Raw genomic sequence first — 22,756 nt, forward strand, 5'->3', positions numbered from 1 at the left:
TCCACTTTATTTGGAACATTTTTCTCCTGTAGAGAAAAAATACTGTTGAGTACATTCTGTAAATGAAGATTAACTCTACAAATTACACAAAGATTATCTGAGATTTGCTCACCCTGCCATGAATGCAAATGAAGCGCACTGGATAATTATGTTATTGCTGTATTTATATGCTTTACAATTTGTGTCACTTGAGCAACCAAAAATTGTATATTTTCAGTGCTTTAAAATCTGAACTGCAAGGTGGCCAGATATTCTAATTATCATCTATTCTTCTGCCCTTAATTCCCCTTAACAGTCATCACACTGTTTAGTTGACTGAATTATTTTGGTAAAGTAAATCACTGTTTGGCATTCCTTAACATCAGCGAAGGTAAGTTGTCACCAGATTTGTATTTTTGCAATATGTCACTCAATCAAAAGTAATTCACTGCGCTATTTCTTTTTACAAAGCGTGCAGACTTTTTTTGTCAGTGGAGGCGTATGAGACGGAACAGTGGTTTACCATTGTTCCCCCAGCTCTCTATCGATTGCTCAAATTACAACATTGCAAGGGGCTGCCTGGACGGATGGGCAAACAAATGAGTGGCAGCATCAATAGTTTCATCAGTGCCGCTAACGGTCCGGAGATGGAGGTCATACGGCAAGGGAGACGTCCGGGACGAAATGCAAAGAGATTGGTGTCACGGGGTGTCACCCATCAACCAAAGTCTCTCAGCTCGGCGGGAACGCACCAGATCACAAGCGCCGTCATCTCTCACTCGCCACTTATTGTATCTTACGCCCTTTACTGCCTGTCTCTGCACAAGGCAAAACATAGACATTTCTGTCACCTCACCACGGCAAACGAGTGAATGCTCCCTTGATACGCAAATCGGAGGATCAAAGTCAGCGGGGCAGCCATGTGTGTCAGACTCAAAAAGATGGGTATATTGGAGCGAGAATAGCTGGAGAAACAAAGGAGATTGAGGGGGAGGCAGAAGGGATGAAGGATAAGCCTCGCAACGCCCCACAATGGAGGAAAGAGAATTCTAAAACAAACTTGAGGCCCGCGCATTAAAGCTTTAAGAAACTTCGCAGCCAGTTAAAATAATAGAAACAACGGAAAATGGGGTCTAAACGTCCAGGAGGTGAATAATAAAAGTGGAGAAGGCTTCAAACTGCATAACATGTGGTGGTATGAAGAACACTAGTGGCTGGTGTAAGTTACTTCCAAGTATCATTGCGTGATAGGGTCAAAGACTCATTAAAGATTAGTTTCAGGAGCCTCTTATTCATTGATCTGTCCCGGTAGAGGGGAGCACATGCCAGTAGCCTCAAAACGGGGTACATAGTGCATAGTTTGGGCAAAGGTACCGTATTTTCCAGACTATAAGTCACACTTTTTTTCAGTTTGGCTGAGGTTGCGACTAAAACTCAGGATTATACATACATATATATATATATATATATATATATATATATATATATATATATATATATATATATATATATAAATGTATAATCTCATGTTTGTTATTTTCACTTACTGTACCACTGAAAATTTAAAAATGGTAAGGTTTGGAGAGAGCCAGAAACTTGTGAGGGACTGGCGAAAAGTGGAGGCAGAAAACAAAAAAAAAGCTAATCGTGGGCTAAAAGCTAGATAGCCATAGCAAGAGGTGCGAGTTCGCAAATGGGTGCTTGGACAACGTGCTGCCGGGAGAGGATTGTTAACGATGCAGTTACTTCTCCATGTCCAGATAGTTGCCAAGGCGGGTGCGACTTATACTCCGGAGCGACTTAAATATGTTTTATTCTTCATTATGCATTTTTTGGCTGGTGTGACTTGGTACGATATCAGAGATATCAAAAAATATAAAAAAAATTAAATTCAGTCCCCTTTGTAAATCAGGGGGCCAGATCTTGTGCCTGGCATTGGAGGAAAATGGCTGTTCTACATAACATCACCATTGGCTACGGGAGTCTGTCCTGCCCACTTAAGGCACTATAGGTCTAGAAGCTGCAATATCTGAAAGTTTGCTTCTACTAAGGGCAAAAAGTAACGCTATAGTCTGCGTTTAGAAAAACAAGATCAGGCCCAGGATGTAAATCAGAAACCTCAATTACAAATGGATTTTGGGATCCAACAAATGGACAGAGCGTTAGCAGCATGGACCCTGGCTGTCAAGGGCAATCATCTCATCAGCAATTCAAGGTTAGGGAACAATGTATACAGCATATGCACTAATTTGTCCTCATGCAAACCAGCAAGGAAAAATTGGTCTTTGGGGCCAGCAACATGGGGTGATCAAGCTGGTGCGTACGTATGTCTATAACCCTATGAATCAACTTCAGTTTGTTGTTTGAGAAGCAGTTTCAGACTATGAAAAGCAGGCCCAGCATCTGGAGCTATACTGAACATATTGTTAAAATCTTGTGGGAAGGTTCAAATAGTTTAGTCGACAAACTTCCCAAGGACATCCCGGTCTTTTGCATGTCGTGTGTGTACCTTTTATAATGGACCATATGTGCCTTTGCATTGTGCACAGAGGCAATGGCCGGTTATCTCCAGCTTTCAACGTCGTCGGAAAATCTGCTTATCCAAAATTGGTTGGAGGAATTGACAAACAAGCTCCGGGCGATAGACTTAACCGTATTTGGCGCGGGGAGTGTGTGCATTTTAGCGTGCCATTTCATCCCCTCGCCCGCCTTGCTCCTCTGCTCCCACAGTGAGTAACACAAAATAAGAAAAATAAAATCATTCTCACTTGATTTACTTTGTGCCAGCCGAAGTGGGGGAAAAAAAAAAAGTGCGCTTGTGTTTCGGGAGAAGGGAATCACACGGGGACGCAGCGGGTGTTTCTGATAATCGCTGCATCAGTCATCCTCAGAGAAGGAGGGAAAGGGGTAGGGGGCAGATTCCCTATACACGGGGGAGTATGATCGATTCCACAGACATGTAAATCGATGTGGACATAGTCTCAAGCGAGCGTGCCAAACCCTCGCCTTTATTCATCTCCCAGTCTCTAAAAGCGGGGTCTTTACGGCTTCTCACAGCTGATTCAGACAACTCCTCTAACAGTTCACCATTTTGTAGCTATATTCACTAACATGATGCCAAAAATACAAAGGGCGTGTACGAGAAAGGCATGTTGTAGGAGACCATGACCACAGTCCATGTCATTTCATCAAAAACTAAACTAAATAAATGTTAATATGGGTTTGTTTATCATTTTTGCTTGGATAATCAAAGCATCGCTCAGACATGGAAGTCACATCATTCAGTAGCAGACATGTCCCTGGATAACCTTGGCTTTAATAGAGTGGAAAGGAGATTCCCCCACGCCTCTAGGTCAAAGGTCCAGAGCGTAAACCTCTTCACAGGATTAAGGAAAGCAGAGCCTCTGTACGTGTTCAGTCAGTTATTTATCTGCAACAAACAGACTGCGGACCATCGTGGAGGCCATCTCGGTTAGCGCGTTGCAGTTCTGTCACTTTGAAAACCTTTACTATATGAAGGAAAACTCTTGGACAACAGGGAGCTTGCACACAAGGTGAACCTTATGAACACCAACAGAAAGATAGTGAAATGAAAAGTTATAAAGGCATTTTGCTGTATTTTAAAGTATTTGGTTTTTCATTCATTTAAAATATTTGCACACACTCTGCCTTTAAACTCTTAAGATTTGAATTTTCTATGGGAAATTTCAATGGAAGAGTGAGAGATGAGATATAAACTATACTGCAAAATACTCCATAAGCTCAAAGTTATAATTTACAACAACTGACTGGGCCTATTTTATCATTGACTATATAAAAGAATGGCACATCAAATAAGTCAATGTTTTGTTTAATGAAGTCCAAGTGCTCTGAGCCATGAAATCATTGCATTTGTTTACCTGCATTTGTATACGTGGCCTGTCCATTGACACATGAGCTTAATCGATATGTAGTCAGTCAATGCTCGGCTGCGAGTCGTCTAAGGTCATATGAGAAGTCACCTGAAAAAAGCTCATTTTACTTGGAAATTTGAAGCATATGAGACCAGAAAGTTAGTTTGATGAAGTTCTCAACTGGCATACATTAAGCAATAATGCCTCTCAACCATATGTGCAGAAATGCACACATGCAACTGGCCATATGCGCACATATGGTCTGGAGAATATTTGAAGCATGAGTTTGGTACATATTGATTTAGAGTGTTTATGGAGGGAGTTTTCATAATTAAGAGGAAATCCCAAGCGATTATGTTTGTACAAAATAAAAATACAAGCTGAACATTTTATTCACAAGTCTTGGTACACATTGGAATATGATGTTGCTTAGAAAATAAATAAATAAAACATATCTCATTTTTTTCTTATAGACCATCGCAGTTAACAGAGCATATAAATGATCAGGCTTTATTTTCAAAATAGCGAGAAAAGTAGGTGTCCTTGGCAAAATGCAGCAGGCTGAGGGAGAGTACAGCCGTGGTCTTGGTCTCTGTACGTCTCTGAACCCCAAGCAACAACTGCTCTTTCGTCTAAAAATGTACTCCCAACGCTATTGACCAATGATCCGCCACTCAATTATTCTCTGCACCCATTCACGTACAGAGCGTAGAGCGCACAGTGCCACGGTCGCTCTCTGAACAGGGCACACAGTCAGATATGGGTGCAGATATGGGTGCAGACACAGGTGCGGCTCGTGTCACTGTCCTGTTGCAGAAGCAGAGGACAGGTTCATTCCCACTCACTGGTTGGTTGACCCCCACAGGCCAACTCCTGGCTACGCGTATGTTTCATTTAACTCAGGAAAATGTCATAAGTTTCCATTTCCATTATTGTGAATGGACCTGCAACGTTCTGCAAGTCATAACCTACAACCTTGGTAACGGTGAGAAATCGATGTTTACTCTCTATTGCTGTCTGCACTAAAAGAACTGGTCCAAAAATATTCTCCAAAAGCAAGGCCCTTTTATATAAAGAAATTGTTGTTTTAAGGCTATCTCACATAGACAAACCAAAAACACAAGGACAAAATTGAAGACATCTCAAAGGAGAGAGACAGTGTAATAACTCTGACTTGCAAAACCTACAGAGCAGATAAAATATTAGCATAATATACATAATGCCGCCTTGGGTGAAATAGACTCGGCCCCAAAGAGGAAAATAAAGAATTCCCACGTCAAAACACAGAAACAACCCCATGAAAGAAACTTCGAAGGGATCTCTTTGAATTGCATAAAGTTCGATCAATGTGCCCATCAGTTGTAAAGGGAAGACACCAATTTGAAAGCAGCGACATACAGCAAAGAGATTGTGTCTTATCTATGTGACAACAAAGCTTCAGTGGCAGCTAAAATGTCGCCTGTTTTCCAAAGCTAAGAGGATTCTGGTTACTTTGAGATGCATTGTGTTGTCAGCCCACATTTATCATTATTATATACATATTTTTTTCATTTGCCTAAATTTTATACACAAAGGATAGAGGCAGCATATGACCTAAAACCTGTACAGTATGTGCTTGGCTAATTTGGTCATAACACAGTGATTTTGATTCAGCTGCAATTAAGATTATTTTAACCTTTTGTGAGTTAGCGACTAAAATACTAGGTACTGAGGTAGGGGAATCCGGAGTACCCGGAGGAAACCACACAGACACTGGACAAAATGCAAACTCTAAGGGTGTATTCAGACCTGCACTGTTTGGTCCACTTTAAACGGATCAGGGTTCGTTTTGAACGCTGGTCCGGATTTTTATTCAGGTGTGAAAACAACAAACGAATCCTGTTGCGGATCAAAGAACCGGACCGAGACCCACTTTTTCAGGTGGTCTCGGTCCGCTTCCAAACGGACTCTGGTCCAGTTTGATCCAGGTGTGAATATAAACCACTGTTGATCCGAAACAACTGCGGGATACATGCGCATTTTTGGGCTTAACAAGCCACCGTAGCAAGGCACCGTGAGAAAAGTTATCCCTGCTAACGCTAATATTGGATGGATGCTACAAACAATGAGCCGTGGACAGACCTGGCGCCTCCTGGATATTTGGGCAGATGCACTAACCCAACTGCGTTCGTGCTTAGCGAGAAAATGAAGCAGACGGGCTTCAAGCGTCTCCTGAACAGCCGCGGTCGTCGCAGCGCGGTGTCAAAGTGGAAAAAACGTCACCAAACTTAAATGAAAGTACGAGACGCATTAAAGAAGAGAGGAGGATCAAGACCAACAGTGTGTCCCGTGGACATAATGGAAACAAACAGCTCAGCAGACGATCCTTCATCCGCACAAAACACCTCTTCCTCCAGCTGCTCCGGTGAAGCTGAGGTTAATGGTCAGTGGTTTAGCCTCTCATGTTTCTTTTATTATCATAGTAAGCGTCAAATTTTCATTTTTATTTCATTTGTTGTGGTCCTTGCTGTCCATTGGGAGCCTCGATCGTCACACACGTGTATGTGTTTACAAAATATAGTTCTCTTGCAAAAAGTACAGTCTGAATACGAACTGCACCAAACGAAAAAAAAAAGTTTGCTCCTGATCCGGAACAAACAAGCGGAGCAAAGGACTTTTCTGGTCTGAATACACCCTGATCAGGTCTCACAGCTTGACAACCTTCATGATGCTACATGGTGAAAAAATTAAAGACTCCCGATGAAGCTGCCAGCTCATAAGACTGGGGTCCTTCCCACCATCATGCTTAGCAGTGAGTCTTGCCTGAATACCTCCTTGCTTGCCCCTTTTTTGTTTTGTTTTGACACCTTCACTGTGCAGCAGGTGTGGAGGACTCTTGGTGTCTTTTCAGTGTTTCCGAAGAAGAAATCTGTAAGACCTTTAGATTGTCAGCTAGCTGTTTGTTTACTTTTTAAAAAGCGGTTTCCTTGACGGCCAGCAAGGACTCTGCAGCAAAAAATCCGCTCAACCCCACACAAACGCGGCACAGACGTACAAAAGCATCCCGTAAAATGCCGCAAATTGGTGACGCAATGAACAAACCATCAAGCATTAGCACCTCTCCTAGTGCAGATCAAGTGACACACCATGGAGTGTGTTCAAACATCGTCCTAGCAGCAGGCAGCGCTAACTGTCTCCACTCCAAGCACACATGGTGTCGGCTTTGGAAAACATGTCCGTCTCCTGTCGATGCCATTTAGCACCAAACACAATGACGCACAGGTAGAAGCTCCAGCTGACGCGACGGAACAGTCCCTCACACAGGCTTGTTCCCTGTAGGTAAAATCTATTTCCCATTTCCTCCACACAACAGTCTCCCGGACACTCGATACACGCTGGCAAAAAGGGCTGGTTGTGATTGGAAACTGAATTAGAACGTGGGACTGTGAGTGACCTTCATATTGACTGATGGAAGACACCAGGAGGCTTGGAAGAAGAACGGTTTAAATTGTAAGGTTTCTATGCTAGGACTACTAATGCCACAGTTTAGCTCTGTTAGTCAAGCTGTGGGCTATGTGTTTTGCTTATTACATGCATTTCGTGCCTGAAAACGGACGCCAGTGGCTAAGACGGTAGGCTAGGTCGTCTTATGGGAAGAATAGCGGTTCTCATCTAGGCTTTCTCTGCAGCACACTGTCGGAGGGCCAATGGCAGCCTCACATCGGCCAGTCTACCCCAGGGCAGCTATGTACAACACTTCAAGCAGTGGTTTATATCATCTAAGCATATTGGAGTAAACCTCTATGCGACTTTCAAGTCCTCACTATAAAGCAGTGTAAAAGCTTTTTAACCATCCATCAGCATCATGTCGATAACAGCTGAGTTACAATTTATCTGTTTCAACATTGCTCACTCCCCAGCGTTGTCAGCAGAAACCCCTAATCTAAAGAGTTCTCGGCACAGTGAATAAAAAGTACAGCTTATAGTAGCATGGATTTTTAACATTACATGATTTGCCTGCTCTGTCATTTATTCATTTTAATTAGTTATTTTAGTCTGTTTCATTTTTGTTTTGTTTTTATTGCATTATGGTTTATGTACATTTTATGTTTCGCTTTACTGAAAAAAGTTATCATTTGTTTTGTCAAAGTTAAAAAAAAAACATCATATGGAAATAAGACTGGGCAACAGAGCAAAGATTTCAAAAAAGTCCTGGAAAATAGCATTTAACGGATTCTTTTAATTGATCTGAAGGAAATGGCAGACTTCTAAATCTTTGGTCACCAGGGGTTCGCAGAAGTGGCAGAATTTGTGCGAGGGGAGAGTTTGGAGATTTGTCTTCGGTCCCCTGCCGTCCCTCTTGTGCGCTGGAGCCTGTTCACATCAAACTCCACAAAGCCGCAGATTCTGGCTCAGCATCCTCCAAAGCTGACGGATCAACGCGCAGGAGCCCAACATATGAAAGCCATTTATTTTAGATGCTTGTCGACTTTGGCTCTCCCAGACAATCCCAAACGCATTCGGCACATTTACACACACACACGAAAAGCGCTCCTCGGAAGGCATTTCTATATCAAAGCACCGGCGGCACAAGCGAGATGGGCGCGAATGGCCAATCTATAATCATTACGAGGGAAGAGGCGAGATGGCTGAGGAAGAAAGCGCATGTGCTGTCACAGAGGTGTCGGCATAACAAGATTAGACTTTGTGTGATTCATCGGTCGCCATGGCACTGTGGACCTCACCCGCCCACCGCGTGCTCCCTCTTTCTATAGACACAGCCTTTAATGTCTTTATTTGCTGTACTGTGGAATGACTTTAATCACATACAGTACACTTGCAGCATGATAGTAAATTAGGGTGGGGTTATGTGATTCTTTTTTCTCTGTATACTAACATCGACTTTATTAGTGGTAAGATATATTGCCAAGAACTTCTCAAGCCCATTACTTGTCCAAGAGTGAGTACAGAGATTCCCATACTATTTTCCAAACTGCAGGACCTCTGTTGAGTCTCAAATTAAAGTACCTGAATTTTCCTCTTCAAAATGTGTTATATTTTACATTTCTAGGCAAGGCAAGTGTATTTACAGTATATCGTGCATTTCATTCACAGGGCAACTCAATGCGCCTGGGTCTAGCTCTCACAATCCCGAATTTCTAACTCCCACAATCCAACATCTGAATTCTTCGAGAAAATGAATTATGTGCACGTTTCACGCCGGTGTGCAGCTTTGAGCGGTGGCAACGTGAAGAATGGGGGATTATCCGCAAAAAACATTGCACAAATTTAGGTTCTACTTACATTTTCCATTGTTCAATAAAAATCTAGATATAGACAATGCAAAGATACTCTGTTGTGGCAAAAATAAATGTACTCTACAACAACAAAAATGAATTGAGAACTGTAGTTGTGCCCTTGAACCAGAGCCCTGCACTGTTCTGGAATTTGTCTGACAAGTATTGAGCTTGCATTTAGATTTAGACAAATCGATTTTAAAGCCGTACTAAGTAACTCATGCCCCTAGACGCCATAACCACTGCAGGTGTCGTAGCACGTTTTCTTTTACTCATTAATTGTAGTATTTACTCATTAAGAGTAAATACTACGCTGACAGAAAAGACAAAGGGAGAGAGGGACATTGTACATCCAATTACACAATGGAGATGTTTTTTCACTCAAACTTGGTTGTATATACTGTGGCGCTAGCCCGCTGTTAGCTTTGCCCGTTAGCCTGTTAGCTTCTTTGGTGACTCCGACCCGGTGGCAGTGAAGTTGCAATTGTGGTTTTCTGGCTTGAGACACCAGGGGGAGATGAAAGACTCCCCAATCATCCCATTAACACTTGTATCACCCCCAGGGGAACTGCGGAAAGGATTTATTAAGGTAAACAAGTTGCTTAGTACTGCTTTAAAATCAAGATAAAATGTATATGTTATATATGTTAAGAAGAAGACTGTAATAATAATAAATAACAATATTGACAAGCTTTTCAGGACACACGTGGGTAAAGAGGTTTTAGACTTTTTGTTGCTTGTAAAGGATAGTAATGTGCCGAAATACTGTAATTGCCGTTGATAGCAACCATTTAAATTCCCATTAATTGTGCAGCCCTATACATTGGGCAAGCCCCTGTAACAATCTTCCCCTAGTCAGACAGACCATTGAGAAATGCAGAATAGACATGTTTCAATCTGTTCTACCAAAAGCACATTCACAAATGCAAGTTGGACTAAGTGTCTTGAGGAAAGATTCTTGTCTAAAGAAAGTGATGACTAATTGCTGACAAAGGCAGTTATTGAGCATTTCAACTTTTTTTAGTAGCGGTTGAACTGAAAATTTTAGATAAGTGGATAAACATAACCTTTGATTAAACAAAACCAAGCATACTTTTTTAGTTTGACCAATGAAAGAATTATAGATTTGTTTTGTTCACTATCAAAGGCCATCTTAAATAACCCTCACTGTGGCATTGTCTTATTATTGCCTTATCTTGTATCTCTTTTGGCAGTGTCCTTACTCCAAAGACCGCACCGCTTCAATTATTAGCTTCGGGGGGCAATTACGCTGCCGACTTCTCCATCTCCAACCTCTATTTCAATCTCCCACACACATTTTGAACCATCAAGGGCAGAGTCAGCAAAGCACAAACGGAGCTGTGCAAATACAAAAAACCCCAAAACAAAACAGGAGAATCTTGCTGAACAATTCGAACTTCCAACACTCTTTTCTATCACCGAAACATCCTGCTGCACTATTCCAATCTTTCGCTCCACTCTCCCTCGCTCTCTCCCTGGAGCTTCGGGACGGAAGAGTGACTTTGAAGTGCAGGAGGAGAGGGAGGGACTCTGGCTAATTAGTTGTCCTTATCCCAGCTGCAGAAATATGAGCGGATCACTGGCTCGGGAGGACCGCATTGAAGCTAGCAACCACTTCATGCTAAAGATTTACTAAAAAGGAAGCTTAAAGTTCCCTCCAGCAGGGATGCGTTTCAGAAAGGGAATATATAGAGTGCACTGCTTTGTAAAGCCATTTTGAGTGTCTAAAACCTTTACTCACTTTACTTGTACTGTACTTGGGACATCTGCATTTTCCTTGAACTACAACTCTCCTGCCAGTTCTTTCCAAGTAGCAGTCTCCCTTCGTGATGAAACATTATCTTGACTACACACTGTCAAGGGTCTAGTTTGCCTAAGTCACATAGTTACTGAAGTATCTTTGAAGCGGTCGTCTTTATCTAAAATGTGGGGGAAATAATCTTGGAGAACCCTGTCCAAAAATGCACTCTCTCTTCTCTACCGTCTCTCTTTAAAGAGTACATAGTCCTTGGTCTTTACTCTCTACTACGATGCAGGGACAAACTTAAGGGTCACTCCATCCTCTCAGACACTAACTACTCCCTGAAGGAACATACGCGCTCACAGTGAAGCGCTGGCTGCCATTGCTCTTGTCCAAGTCTGCTAACACAGACACATTTCAGACATGACACCAGCTCGTATTACTATTCAGGTCCATCCAGTGTTGGATTATTCATCTTGCAAAGGAAAACAATGGGCTGTGCGTTTGATCTTTGAAGTAGTCAAAGTTCATCCCACTGCTGCGAACTGACTCGAAGTTTACAGACTAATTCATTATCCGAGGCAACCACGTGCCTCTCTGCTGCTCCGTGTCGTAGCCAGTGGGGCCGTAGACCAAAGAGATGAGCCATAGTTATAGCAAGTTCAGCTAACGCAGATTAGAGAGCAGATGTGAATGGCATCAAACAGAGCAGCTTGAAAGAGCTTGAACTTGTTAACAAAAAGGTTGATGATACAATACCCATGACTGAATACCTTGATATGCACTTAAGCAAGACACTTAAGTATATTAAAGGAACAGGCCACCATTTTTACGTACTGAGATATGCTCTTACACGAGCTTAGACGAGTTGATGCGTACCTGTCTGGTCTTTGTGTGTGCGCTCAGTCAAGCACAACGACCAAAGATGTTGGTAGCTTTTGGCCTCTCCCAGCATATTCCTATAGCTCCAAACGGAGGTGAAGTTGGAAGCGACCAAGCTCTTCCACAGGCACAAAGACCAGACAGGTACGCATCAACTCGTCTAAGCTCAGGCAAGAACATATCTCAGTATGGAAAAACGGTGGCCTATTCCTTTAACTTTGGTTATGATTGATGTATTGTGTGGTTGCAATTTTCCAAGTACTGATTTCATTAAGTTTCCCTGACTGTTTTATAAGTGAAGCGTCTTATTCTAGCTTTAACTTTGTAGTTGTTTTGTCCCAAAGTCTCATCAACCTAAACAGGCATATGACAACTCTCCAGTTATAGTTACTCCTGATGTGACAAAGATCCTGAACCTAGATCTAAAGAGGAAAACCTGTGAACCAATTGTTTACCGTTATTTCAATGGTCAGGACAGAATAGACTTTCAAACACATTTTTCAGTGCTTCTCTCCACACGTTGAGACTATTATTGCACAAATCCATACAGACCTCTGAATCCTGAGGCCATTGTGTGAAAAGACTGAGAGATGATACATGCCACGTGGGCACATCCATACACAGTAGATGTGTGTGTGTGCGTATGGGGCAGCGCGCGCACGCACACCTGTCCGGTAGAATCACCCCGTCTCCTAATGGCACAACGGGGACCCGGGACATTAGCATATTAAAAGGTGACATTTCACAGTGCAGCGCGAGCCGATCAGTCTGACAGTGTGACAGGCCGCAAAACAGACACGTGGACGGGCCGGGCCGCATAATGGGACTATTTGAGACTGCCGGGATTGAATCAGAAAACGCCTGTCCTGCACAGGTACAAGCTGTGCCACTGACGCCTAATTATGTTGTGTTGACAGTTATTTTTGGACAGCCTCTCAAAAGATAAAGTTGGAGAGGATGATGACCTTATGTTGAGTGTCACACATTCGGTAAAGATTGTTGCTGCGTTCTTATGTGTGCCATAACACAGCTTTCGGTTTCAAGAAATGACTCTTTTTTTTCAAGAAGCTTTTAGATTTGGGTAAAATGTGCTGGGTTCAGGTTGGGGTTAGGAGGTTTGAAATGCCTTGTGTTTTACTAGTATGACATCTTAACTAGAAGATCGAGAACTGACATTGTCAAAATGCGACGTGGCCATAAGCAATGGGCCGCCACAAGCCAGTTAATCCGGGTAAGTTTTAGATAATCAACCATGTCTTAATTTGCAGCCAAAAGTTAAGAATTTTCACTGTGGCTGCTGGGAAACTCCACTGCTCCCGTGTGCCCCATACCGCGAGCAGAGTGACAGCAGCTAAGTTGGGTAATTGGTTCTGAAGTGCCGTTTCAGCACAATCCTGGGTCCTGTCAGACGCCTGTCAGCGTTTGACATCTGTTCATTTTCCAAAACGCTCCGGAACACCTGGGTTAGGACATTATCCCGCGGCCCCTTCTCCGTTCTGTCACATGTTACGCCGAATCTAGCAAACGCGATGGCTCGGAGTACATCACACTTTTTGTCAGGGCTGAGTCGTCACAAATGACCCGCAATTTCCTTGTGCAAATACGCGCTGTATAAAGAATGGAGGGACTTCCTTACTCGGGCGGAGGGAGACTTGGGTGGCAGCATACCACACTTGAATAGTTTGATGTTGCTTTTAACATTGACCTCCAACATCATAATGCACATGAGCCCCAACAAAGCAAAAAGTTGATATTTGTCTTCAAGACTGGTTGTTTGAAAAACTCAAATGCTTTCTCTCCTACGTGGAAACTGTGCTGCCAGTAATACCGTTGAAAATAGATAATAAATAGGGTTTCGCATCCACCTACTGTACATATAATTGACTCCACTTTGCATGCATTACACTTACCTTCATTAGTACTGATTCGCTGAGCTTCTCTCGGTTGACGATCTTTATGGCGACTTTCTGACACGTTACACAGTGGATCCCAAGTTTGACCAACCCTGCAAAAGACAAACATTTGATCAGAAATCACAAAGCAAGGCAAAGCAAGTTTATTTGTAGAGTACAATTCATACACAAGTCAATTCAAAGTGCTTCACAGTTGCAGATAAAATACTTTCAGTTGTCATATGCACATGTAAAAAGAACTGTTTTCAGTCTTGAACATTGTCAGAGTTGAGGCCTGTCTCACATCCTCATGAAGACTGTTCCTGATTTTAGCTGCATGAAACTGAAACGCAGCCTCATCGTGTTTATTATTGACTCTGGGAACCACCAGGAGACCCCTCCCTGAAGTTCTCAGGGCCCGAGATGGTTCACACGGCTCTAAAATGTCAGAGATGCACGTTGGTGCTAAACCATGAGAAGACTTGCACACAAGCAGAGCTGATTTAGATTCTATTCTCTGAGCGACAGGAAGCCAGTGCAGAGACCGGAGCACTGGACTAATATGGTCGTATTTCCTGGTTCTGGTCTGGACTCGAGCAGCAGCGTTCTAGATGTACCGCAGCTGTCGAGACCAGTGAACAGGCCGTTACAGTAGTCTAACCTGCTGGAGACAAGGGACACTATTCTTCTGATCGTAGCAATGTTTTTCAGATGGTAAAAAGCTGCTGAAGTTATTGGTTTGATGTGGCTGTTTAAGTCCATGATTACTCCTAGATTTCTAACATGAATTTTTTTTTGGTTTTAGAGCGAGAGACTCAAAGCCTCATTTATATTTCCATACCACACACTACATGAACAGTAAAAATGATTTAACTCTGCAGCAGAATACAAAGGGTGTCTCGGGCTGCTACTGTGCATTGACCACATCATGTAAAATACTGTGACCCACTGTACAAAGCACTTGTAATGACTTGGAAAGCGTAGCCAGTTCCTTAAGCAAAGTGGCCTCAGGGGTTTATTCGAGTCATAAAAGAGGTAAGTAAGCGGACCATTCACGTTATTGATTGCCATGATGCACTAAACCCCTGTAATGCAGTTGTGTTGAGTTAGCTAAAGCGGACAATAAAGGGCAGTGTAAGAGATGGCCCCTGTAATGGTGGAACATCCATAAATAAGCGATATTACTTTTCAGACGTGCGTGGGCGTGGGGTTCTTCGCACTAACTTCTTCTTTTGTTCCGCCCTGGCATTAGCAATCAAATCATCACTCACATATTGAGAATAACAGGATTTGCGACACAGCTCTCCACAGCCGCAAATAGAACAAGCAGAAAAGCGAAGGGATAAATAATGCCAGGGACCACAGCAAAAACATCTTTTTTTTTTTTTTTTTTTTTTTAAAGTGTCACCGCGCTTACGTTCAAAGCTAGTTGTGTATCAGACAAAGTGGAGCAAATGCACTTAACATACTCCGAGATTTCCCCAAAGGCGTCACGCTGGAGCAGGCCGCATGATTTGACATTAACGTTTCAGCAGCAAGTGAAACGCAAAGCCCTCCGAAGTACACCGTAATATGGATAAGCCTGTTGATTTTTGAAGCACTGTGATTCTGGCAGAGCGGAGGAGAAGATTGTGGAGCTAAGTTTGTCGCTATTAGCAAGTGGAGTGAATATCCCAAAGCAAATTGGTTGGCAAAAATGAGAAAAACATGAGCGGAGGTTTGTAGTTTGGGTTTGGGTGCAGGATTTTAGATGGGGTAAATGATGTCAGAAAAGAGCTGGTCGGATCGTTTTGCATTTAGCTTGTGACTAGAAACAAAATCACATTTGGTAAGCTGTGGCTACAATTAGTAACTTGCCACCATTGGCTTATACAGTCCCTGAAAACAATAAAGTTGGCATAAAAAAGGCACAGACTCTAATACTTCACTGGGCCGCGTTAAGCATTCGCTTTAGCATTGTTTTAATAAGTTCTCCCCCCCTCTTAGGTAAAGCTGAACTGGAGAAAGTGTGCATGGTTAAAGGAATAGGCCACCGTTTTTACATACTGAGATATGTTCTTACCTGAGCTTAGACGAGTTCATTTGTACCTGTCTGGTCTTCACCCGTGCCCTCAGGCACGTAAACACAGCACAGATGGCGTTAGCATTTAGCCTCTCCTTTTCTCCTCTATAGCTCCAAAATTAAACAATGTGGATTTTCTAAGCAGATAAAAAGGGGAACAATATTGTAAGGCGTAATAATACTAGGAGTATTTCGACATCCGCGCAGTAATATCTTCACTTTACTGTGCGTACGGCGAAGTACTCCTGGTATTATTACACCTTACAATATAGTTCCACTCTTTATCCACGGAGAGGCTAAATGCTAACGCTGCCTTTTCTGTGTTTACGTGACTGAGGGTACGCGTGATGACCAGACAGGTACAAATGAACTTGTCTAAGCTAAGGTAAGAACAAAGCCTTTCTCCAGCACATCCTGAACATTCTCAATGGGGTTAAGATTTGAACTCTGTGGTGGCCAATCCATGTGCGAAAGTGATGTCTCATTCTCCTGACCCGCTCTTTCACAATGTGAGCCCCATGAATCCTGGCATTGTCATCTTGGAATGTACCCGTGCCACGAGGGAAGAAGAAATCCATTGATGGTATAAGATGGTCATTCAGGAAGTTCAGCTGATCTCATTATTTGGTGTTTCTGAACCTAGACCTAACTGCAGCAACCCCAGATCAAAACAGTTTGTTAAATCCAGGCATCCTCTTGCTTCCTCTTCCAAGTAACACGGAATTCGAGGTCACGAGTTTTGTCCAACCAGTGGTGGATATAAAGTGCATGTAAGTCGAAATTCAAATTGCGAGATCATCTCAATATTCAAAGACAATTAAACAGTAATGGAGCGAGGGGCTGGTTTAGGAAATCAGCGTCCACAGGGGCCCGAGCATCGGAGACAGACGGAGGAGCAGGAGGCAATAGAAAAAGGGATGAAAGAGGAATTACTATGGGTCCTATACAAACGCAACATAGTTCAGGAGGAAGTTAAAGATGGTGAGAAAATGGTGATGAAAACAGGACCAGGAGGGGGAACATTCCATTAGCCCGAAGATGATAATCATATGTTAATAGCTGCAATGGTGAAGCTCATAAGTCACCATAAAGACATTAAGGAAATATCCGCCTACAAACACATAAAAAGTTAACCGGATTATTTGGCTCACAATCCATCTTTCCCCCAAAATCGCTTCAGTGGGTGCATTAGCAGAAGTCTGCGGCACACCCGGAAACACATTAGGGTTATACAACCATTTTGAGCCGAGATGGAAAGAAACTCCTACAAGGCGCTGAAGATGAATACATGAGTCTATTTTAGACATGCATAAAAAATATCATAATAATAGCACAGTGAAATGGGCGCTCATGACCACCGCCTCACCTGGGTCATTGCTTTATTCATGCGGATGGAAACTAATCAACAAGATTAATCGAGGCAAAATCTCAGGGCACCTCTAAAATTAATTGTTTAACCAAGTAACAAAGGAGTATCTATGCAACATTCAGGTATTTAAAGGTCTTACTTTATTCCAGACTTTTGGACAATGTTAGATATTTTTGTAATGTAACTTTTGTGTTGTAACTCACCTCCAAGCTCAGACAGTTTGCAGATCATCTCCTCCCACTGTTCACTCCCTTCTATACTAAACTTTCCCGACAAACACAGCCAAAACAGCTTTATTAAAGCCAACAATACCAACAATAAAAGCTGTCATTTTTTAACAAATGGAGGAATGCAAAGTCAGTGTATCGAGACAAAATGCAGCTGCAAAGCATAATGTTCTAGGCTCTGTTACTAAATTTAAGCTGGACCCCCTGCAGACTCTCAGTGCTTCGCCTCACCGCATCATGAAGTACTTCTAGTTTCGTAATGAGCTTTTGTTTCACTTTTCTGTCACTTCAGAAGTTACGAAACTTCTGACATCTGTCCCCCACACAAGTGTAATGGCTGCCACGGTTCAGTCACCCAGTTGGCACCATCGCTCTGAACTTTGTGACAGAGCAACTTGAGGAAACCACGATCTAAATGAGAGTAGGGGGGAGTTAAGTCCGAGCTCTTAAACTATGTTATATTTTGAGAAAATTCTTTATTTTTCAGGTATATTGGCAGTGCCCGGAGTCTGCATCTATTATGAATGCTGCCAGCAGGCTTGTTGTTATTAGCAATGCTGCGTACAGCTCCCTAAAAGTTCTGAAACACGCTGAACATAGTATCCATGTGAAGAATCTGAATGTTATGGACATGCAGGGAAGTCAGGGTTGAGTTTTGACCATTACAAACTGTTTAAACTTTAAGTGTCTCCCTGTGTCTTAATCTAAAGAACAAGAGAAATCAGCATGCTATTTACATGTATTGATTTGGGGCACTTCCCAGAGAGGCCTCAGGGACCGTTTATGTTCTTGGAGTCGTTTAGCCTAACCACACAGCCCGGAAAAGCTCTCACATTCAAAACCTTGCTGTCTCTTTTGGCTACGACTGATCTTTAAGCTTTACCCGTGCTTGATTTATCACAAGGCGCAGCAGCTGGGACGAGAGGGGACGAGCAGGTATAGGCTTTCAAATCAATCCTAAATTTCACTTGTCTTTTGATCTGGGAAATCAATCCTTTAATTCTTGACCTCTTTCTGTATGTGTGTCCAACTTCCAAAACCATCACTGTCCATCTTCAGTTGTTGGATGTAGTTATAAGCAAAGGAACATGTGAAGGTTTGGGGAAAAAAACAAAAAAAAACAAGACATGCACGCACCTCGCTAACTTTTAAGTGCGATCCTTCAGAAGCCCTCGCTGACGCCGGCAGATGGTAGTAGCTTATGCTGGCTTAGCTTTCACTCCCTGAGGCGCAGACTCTGAGCTGCTCGTTGCCCTTAGGCACAGATCTACAAGCGGCTCGCCACTTGTGCTCCTCAAACTGTAAGTATTCCAAGCCAGCATCATCTCTTCAGCAACACGCTATGCATTTACCGATAGGCTTCAAGGTTTAGGAATCAATTTCACCAAGGTGGCTATGAGGGTTACTCACTTTTTTTTAAGCTTTCCACCAAGATGCAGTATTACTTCATACATAAGATCAGACTCGGAATAGGTTTTGGTGCATTCACGTAATAGCTTGCTCCTGTATTCTCTAGTACAATATAGTTTCAAAGGCCAGCTTGATAAGCCTCTATTTCTGCCTGGAACTACCTGCATCAACCAATTAAAAGCCCTGTATCCATTTTTAATGAAATGTTTTGTCTTTCAGTAATTGGTAAACGCAGAAAAATGACCATTGTGCTGTGCAATTATGTTGTGTTTCTATTCATTGTAACAGTACGTAAGGCTGAATTGAGATGTTGTGGGGAAAAAACTCAAGCTAATCGTGTTTACAAACAAACAAATATAATTTAAAAATTAAATTAAATTAAAAAAACAAAGGAAGGTTTTGAGTATCTCTCTGATTCAACCAATCAGGATGCAGAACAAAGCATTACAAAGCCAATAAAGGCCATCTTAAACTACCACAGAAACACTCTCCATTGTTTTATGACTAATTTCTTTAGTTTTGTCTCATCATAACAAAAGAATAAAAGCGGCACTCTACAGTTCCAGAAAGCTGAGTCATACAGAGCCAGAGTCAGGGCAAGTCAAAGATCAAACACTCTCACTGTGAACCTGAACCTCCATTCGTTCCTGTGCATCCTGTTTTTGCCTTTTTGCATTTTGCACTCAGCCGTGACGCTCATCAGGCAGCCCCAATTCCCTTTGCATCTCCTCTGAAGTTAAACCAGCCACGATACAGAGACATAGCCCAGACCAACAGAACGGCTTCAGAAGTGCCAAGAACACTTCCGCCCCGGAGTGCTACAGCGGAGGGAGGGAGCACGCTGACGCATGCATACTCAAAATGTTTACTCCTGCCTGCATGAATTTAGATGTGCACTCCAGAGCTCAGTCATAACACTTGAACATTGTACACAGAATAATAACACTTGGATATCCCTGGAGCGGGTGAAAGCTGCTCAAGTCTGCCAAAAGTTTTTTTTTTTTTCCTGATAAATTGCAATAATGCTAATGATTTAAACTCTCATGAAAACAAACTGCGCCCTGGTTCTTGAATGTTAGCTGGTTTGCTTCCAACCAGCATATTGATTCTGAAAAGCGCTGATGTGCAGGCATCATTTCAAAACACAAAGCCTCATTTTTACCAGGCCAATTCTTTTTTTCCTCATCTGGGTTTGATTCCCACCTGGACGGGGCCTTTCTGTGTGGAGTCTGCATGTTCTCCCCGTGTCTGTGTAGGTTTCCTCCAGGTACTTCGGTCTCCCCTACCATTAAAAACACAATAGGCCTGTATGAATGATGTGTGTGTGTGAATGATGGTGGTCAGAGTTGGCGCAGATGTGTGCAGTCGCCACAGCGCTTTTGTCAGTCTCCCCCAGGGCAAACTGAAACTTGAAAATTGTCTCATGTAAAGTGCTTTGTGACCATGTCTGTGAAAGGCACTGTATAAATAAAGTTCTTCTGCATCTTTTTTTAAGGATCTTTGGCCCGCAGGCTTTAGCAGACGGTACAGTCCAGAGTGAAAGGAGCCGAAGACTTGGGAACGACATCGGTCAAACCGTCAGAGTCAGGACTTAAACCCACGACAGTAGAATCGGAAAACACTTCTCTAACATGAGCAGCCCCACTACAAGACCACCAGCAGTGCCATACAAACTGTATCTTGCGTCTGACTTTGTAAGTTATTAAACACAGAAAAAGCTTCAAATTCAACTATACTTTTAGTATATTTGATCAAAAACACTGCACATACATCACAACAATTACAGTCAAATCAAAGTAATTCAAAGTGGTCACATCATGCAAAACTGTGGCTTATAAAGGTGTTTGTTGGGACTTGGTACTGGCATATGGAAAAGGCACCTGATGATCAAAGGATTACTCTCTTAGCACCTAATTTCTTGTTTGGTGTTCCCTCTGATTGTAGAAGGAGGAATTAAACATGATAAGAACAAAACCAGAGCCACGATTTTTAGCTAAGGACATGGTAACGAAGCAATGGCTAAATGATAAATAGAGTTTGAGTGCAGAACGGCTCTGCGATGGTTTATGGACTTTTAACTCCGGATTTCATCAATTATTTAACCTACTTGAAGAATTACAAATTACGGCACTTCAAAGCAAATCTGCATCACTTATACCAGTTCAGGTTTTGTGGAAACAATATAACATGGTTAACAAAGTTGGTTTTGCCCGATATGTTACCCTTAAAGGCCATCATACAGTGCTTTAGGATACATTTATTCAATTACAGTTGCAAAAGTATCTACAAACCAATATCATGGAGAGTGTAATGTCTATAAACCCGGGACGCTTACTGCGCGAGCTTATTGGATAAATGCAGTATTTATCCATGCGTGTTTGTTTTCAGCCGTTTGCTTTACAGGAGGGAAAACAGTGCGCGGATACAAAGTCAATTCCATACCACAGCCCCGCATTTACATAATAGGGCCCTGACAACACACGCACGGAAAATTGTGGTTTAAGTCGGGCAAACACGGCGAGGCTGCGAGGCACTAATCTATTATTCACACCCAAGAAACAAGCAAGAAAACGATTTGGAGTAGCACCCCCCGGGCCAAGAATGAGGAATCCTTCACGTTATCAAAGCAGCTCTGGGATTGGCTGATGCCGTAAACCCCGCCTATCTCTCCATCAGTATGTAAATGCATGCACAAAGGAGGGCAATAAAGGTGCTCTGAAGACGACCACCTGCTTGGGAAAAGGCGGGAGGCTGCACAGAATGGTTCCTGACAGAGAGGCAAACAGGCTCTTTGCCAGGAGGAACTAGAGCATGATTTTGCAGTGGGAGGGGGGGGGCGGGGGGTTAAGCTTGCAAAGTTTGGTTTGTCAAATGATGAGTCTGCTTAAAGTTGGAGTAAACACGAAGGGGGGGCAAGCAATTACATTCTATCCAGTGACTAGTTAAGGTCAGCTAATGGTACGAAATACACATGCCAGCAGATTCTGTATGAGCGAACTCTCCCTGGTGAGTTGAGGAAGGAGATGCTGTGGCAACTGCAATACTAAAATTGTTGTAAGGACAATCTGTTTGACCTTTTTGAACATTTCAATCAAATGCAGGACTCAAACTAAAGACTTAACAATGCTACGGCAGTGAAATAATGAATTACGTTCAGTCTAGTCATATCCACAAAACCATTATTTTATGGGCAAGAGCACTAACCCCATTGCAATAAACCCTAATATACACTATATAGGACAGATAGGCATAAGTTGCAGAGCCACACACCCAAACATGTTGAGAAAGTGTGAGCTGGGAGGCCGGGCCTGTGCACTCAGATCTATTTTTAATGCCTCTGACTAGGGATCAGCAAAAGGAATGTATAATTACAGCCTCATGAATAATGCAAGCAGGCTTCTTTTAATTAAGCATCGCAACCCAGTGCTGCAGCAGGAGCAGCTCGGGCTGCGACAAACACTTAGCCGCCATGTGTGAGCGCCTTAAAGTATTCCTATATGCAGTTGCATACATGTCCGGGCAAACAAGAGCAAAGTCCACACAAACCCGGGCACAATGACCCAAAAAAACAAAGATATCTGACAAAACTGTACTCTCGAATACCGAATAATATAACTATTTTAATCTGTGCTACTGTCACCCCACTGTTCATCAAAAACATACTTTGCCAGGCTTGTTGTGGTCATTTCTGAACCCTTTCAAAACCCCAAAAGTCCTCTTTTAAATCAGGGGTTGTCAAAGCGGGGGTTGAGAATCTCCACTGCAGGTCCCAGTAGTACATTGACATCATATCTAGTAAACATTCTAATTGAAAAACAGCATAATATTTGCGAATTGAGGTCAAATAACAAACTAAGCTGCTCGATTCAAGCTGATGTTTAATGTTTTGATGGAAATTATTACAAGCTTCAATTAGCCTTTACAGTGGGGGTCCTGGGTTGTTTGCATGGTGATTATGAGGGTCGTGACATGAAAAGTTATAGGGAACTCCTATTCATAACTAA

At 42.6% G+C, this 22,756-nt stretch overlaps 1 protein-coding gene across 3 annotated transcripts in view; it reads right to left on the reverse strand.

Annotated features, from left to right (window-relative positions):
- LOC306972062 (serine/threonine-protein kinase BRSK2) overlaps positions 1–22,756 on the reverse strand; it is a 237,188-nt gene that overhangs the window by 89,383 nt on the left and 125,049 nt on the right. For all 3 annotated transcript variants that reach the window (XM_079568514.1, XM_079568513.1, XM_079568512.1), the window contains exon 2: positions 13,703–13,797. In XM_079568514.1, the coding sequence (XP_079424640.1) occupies positions 13,703–13,797 (95 nt within the window). The remainder of the gene's footprint in view (positions 1–13,702; positions 13,798–22,756) is intronic.

This window comes from Gobius niger, assembly GCF_951799975.1.
Source record: "Gobius niger genome assembly, chromosome: 12".
Taxonomy (NCBI): domain Eukaryota; kingdom Metazoa; phylum Chordata; class Actinopteri; order Gobiiformes; family Gobiidae; genus Gobius; species Gobius niger.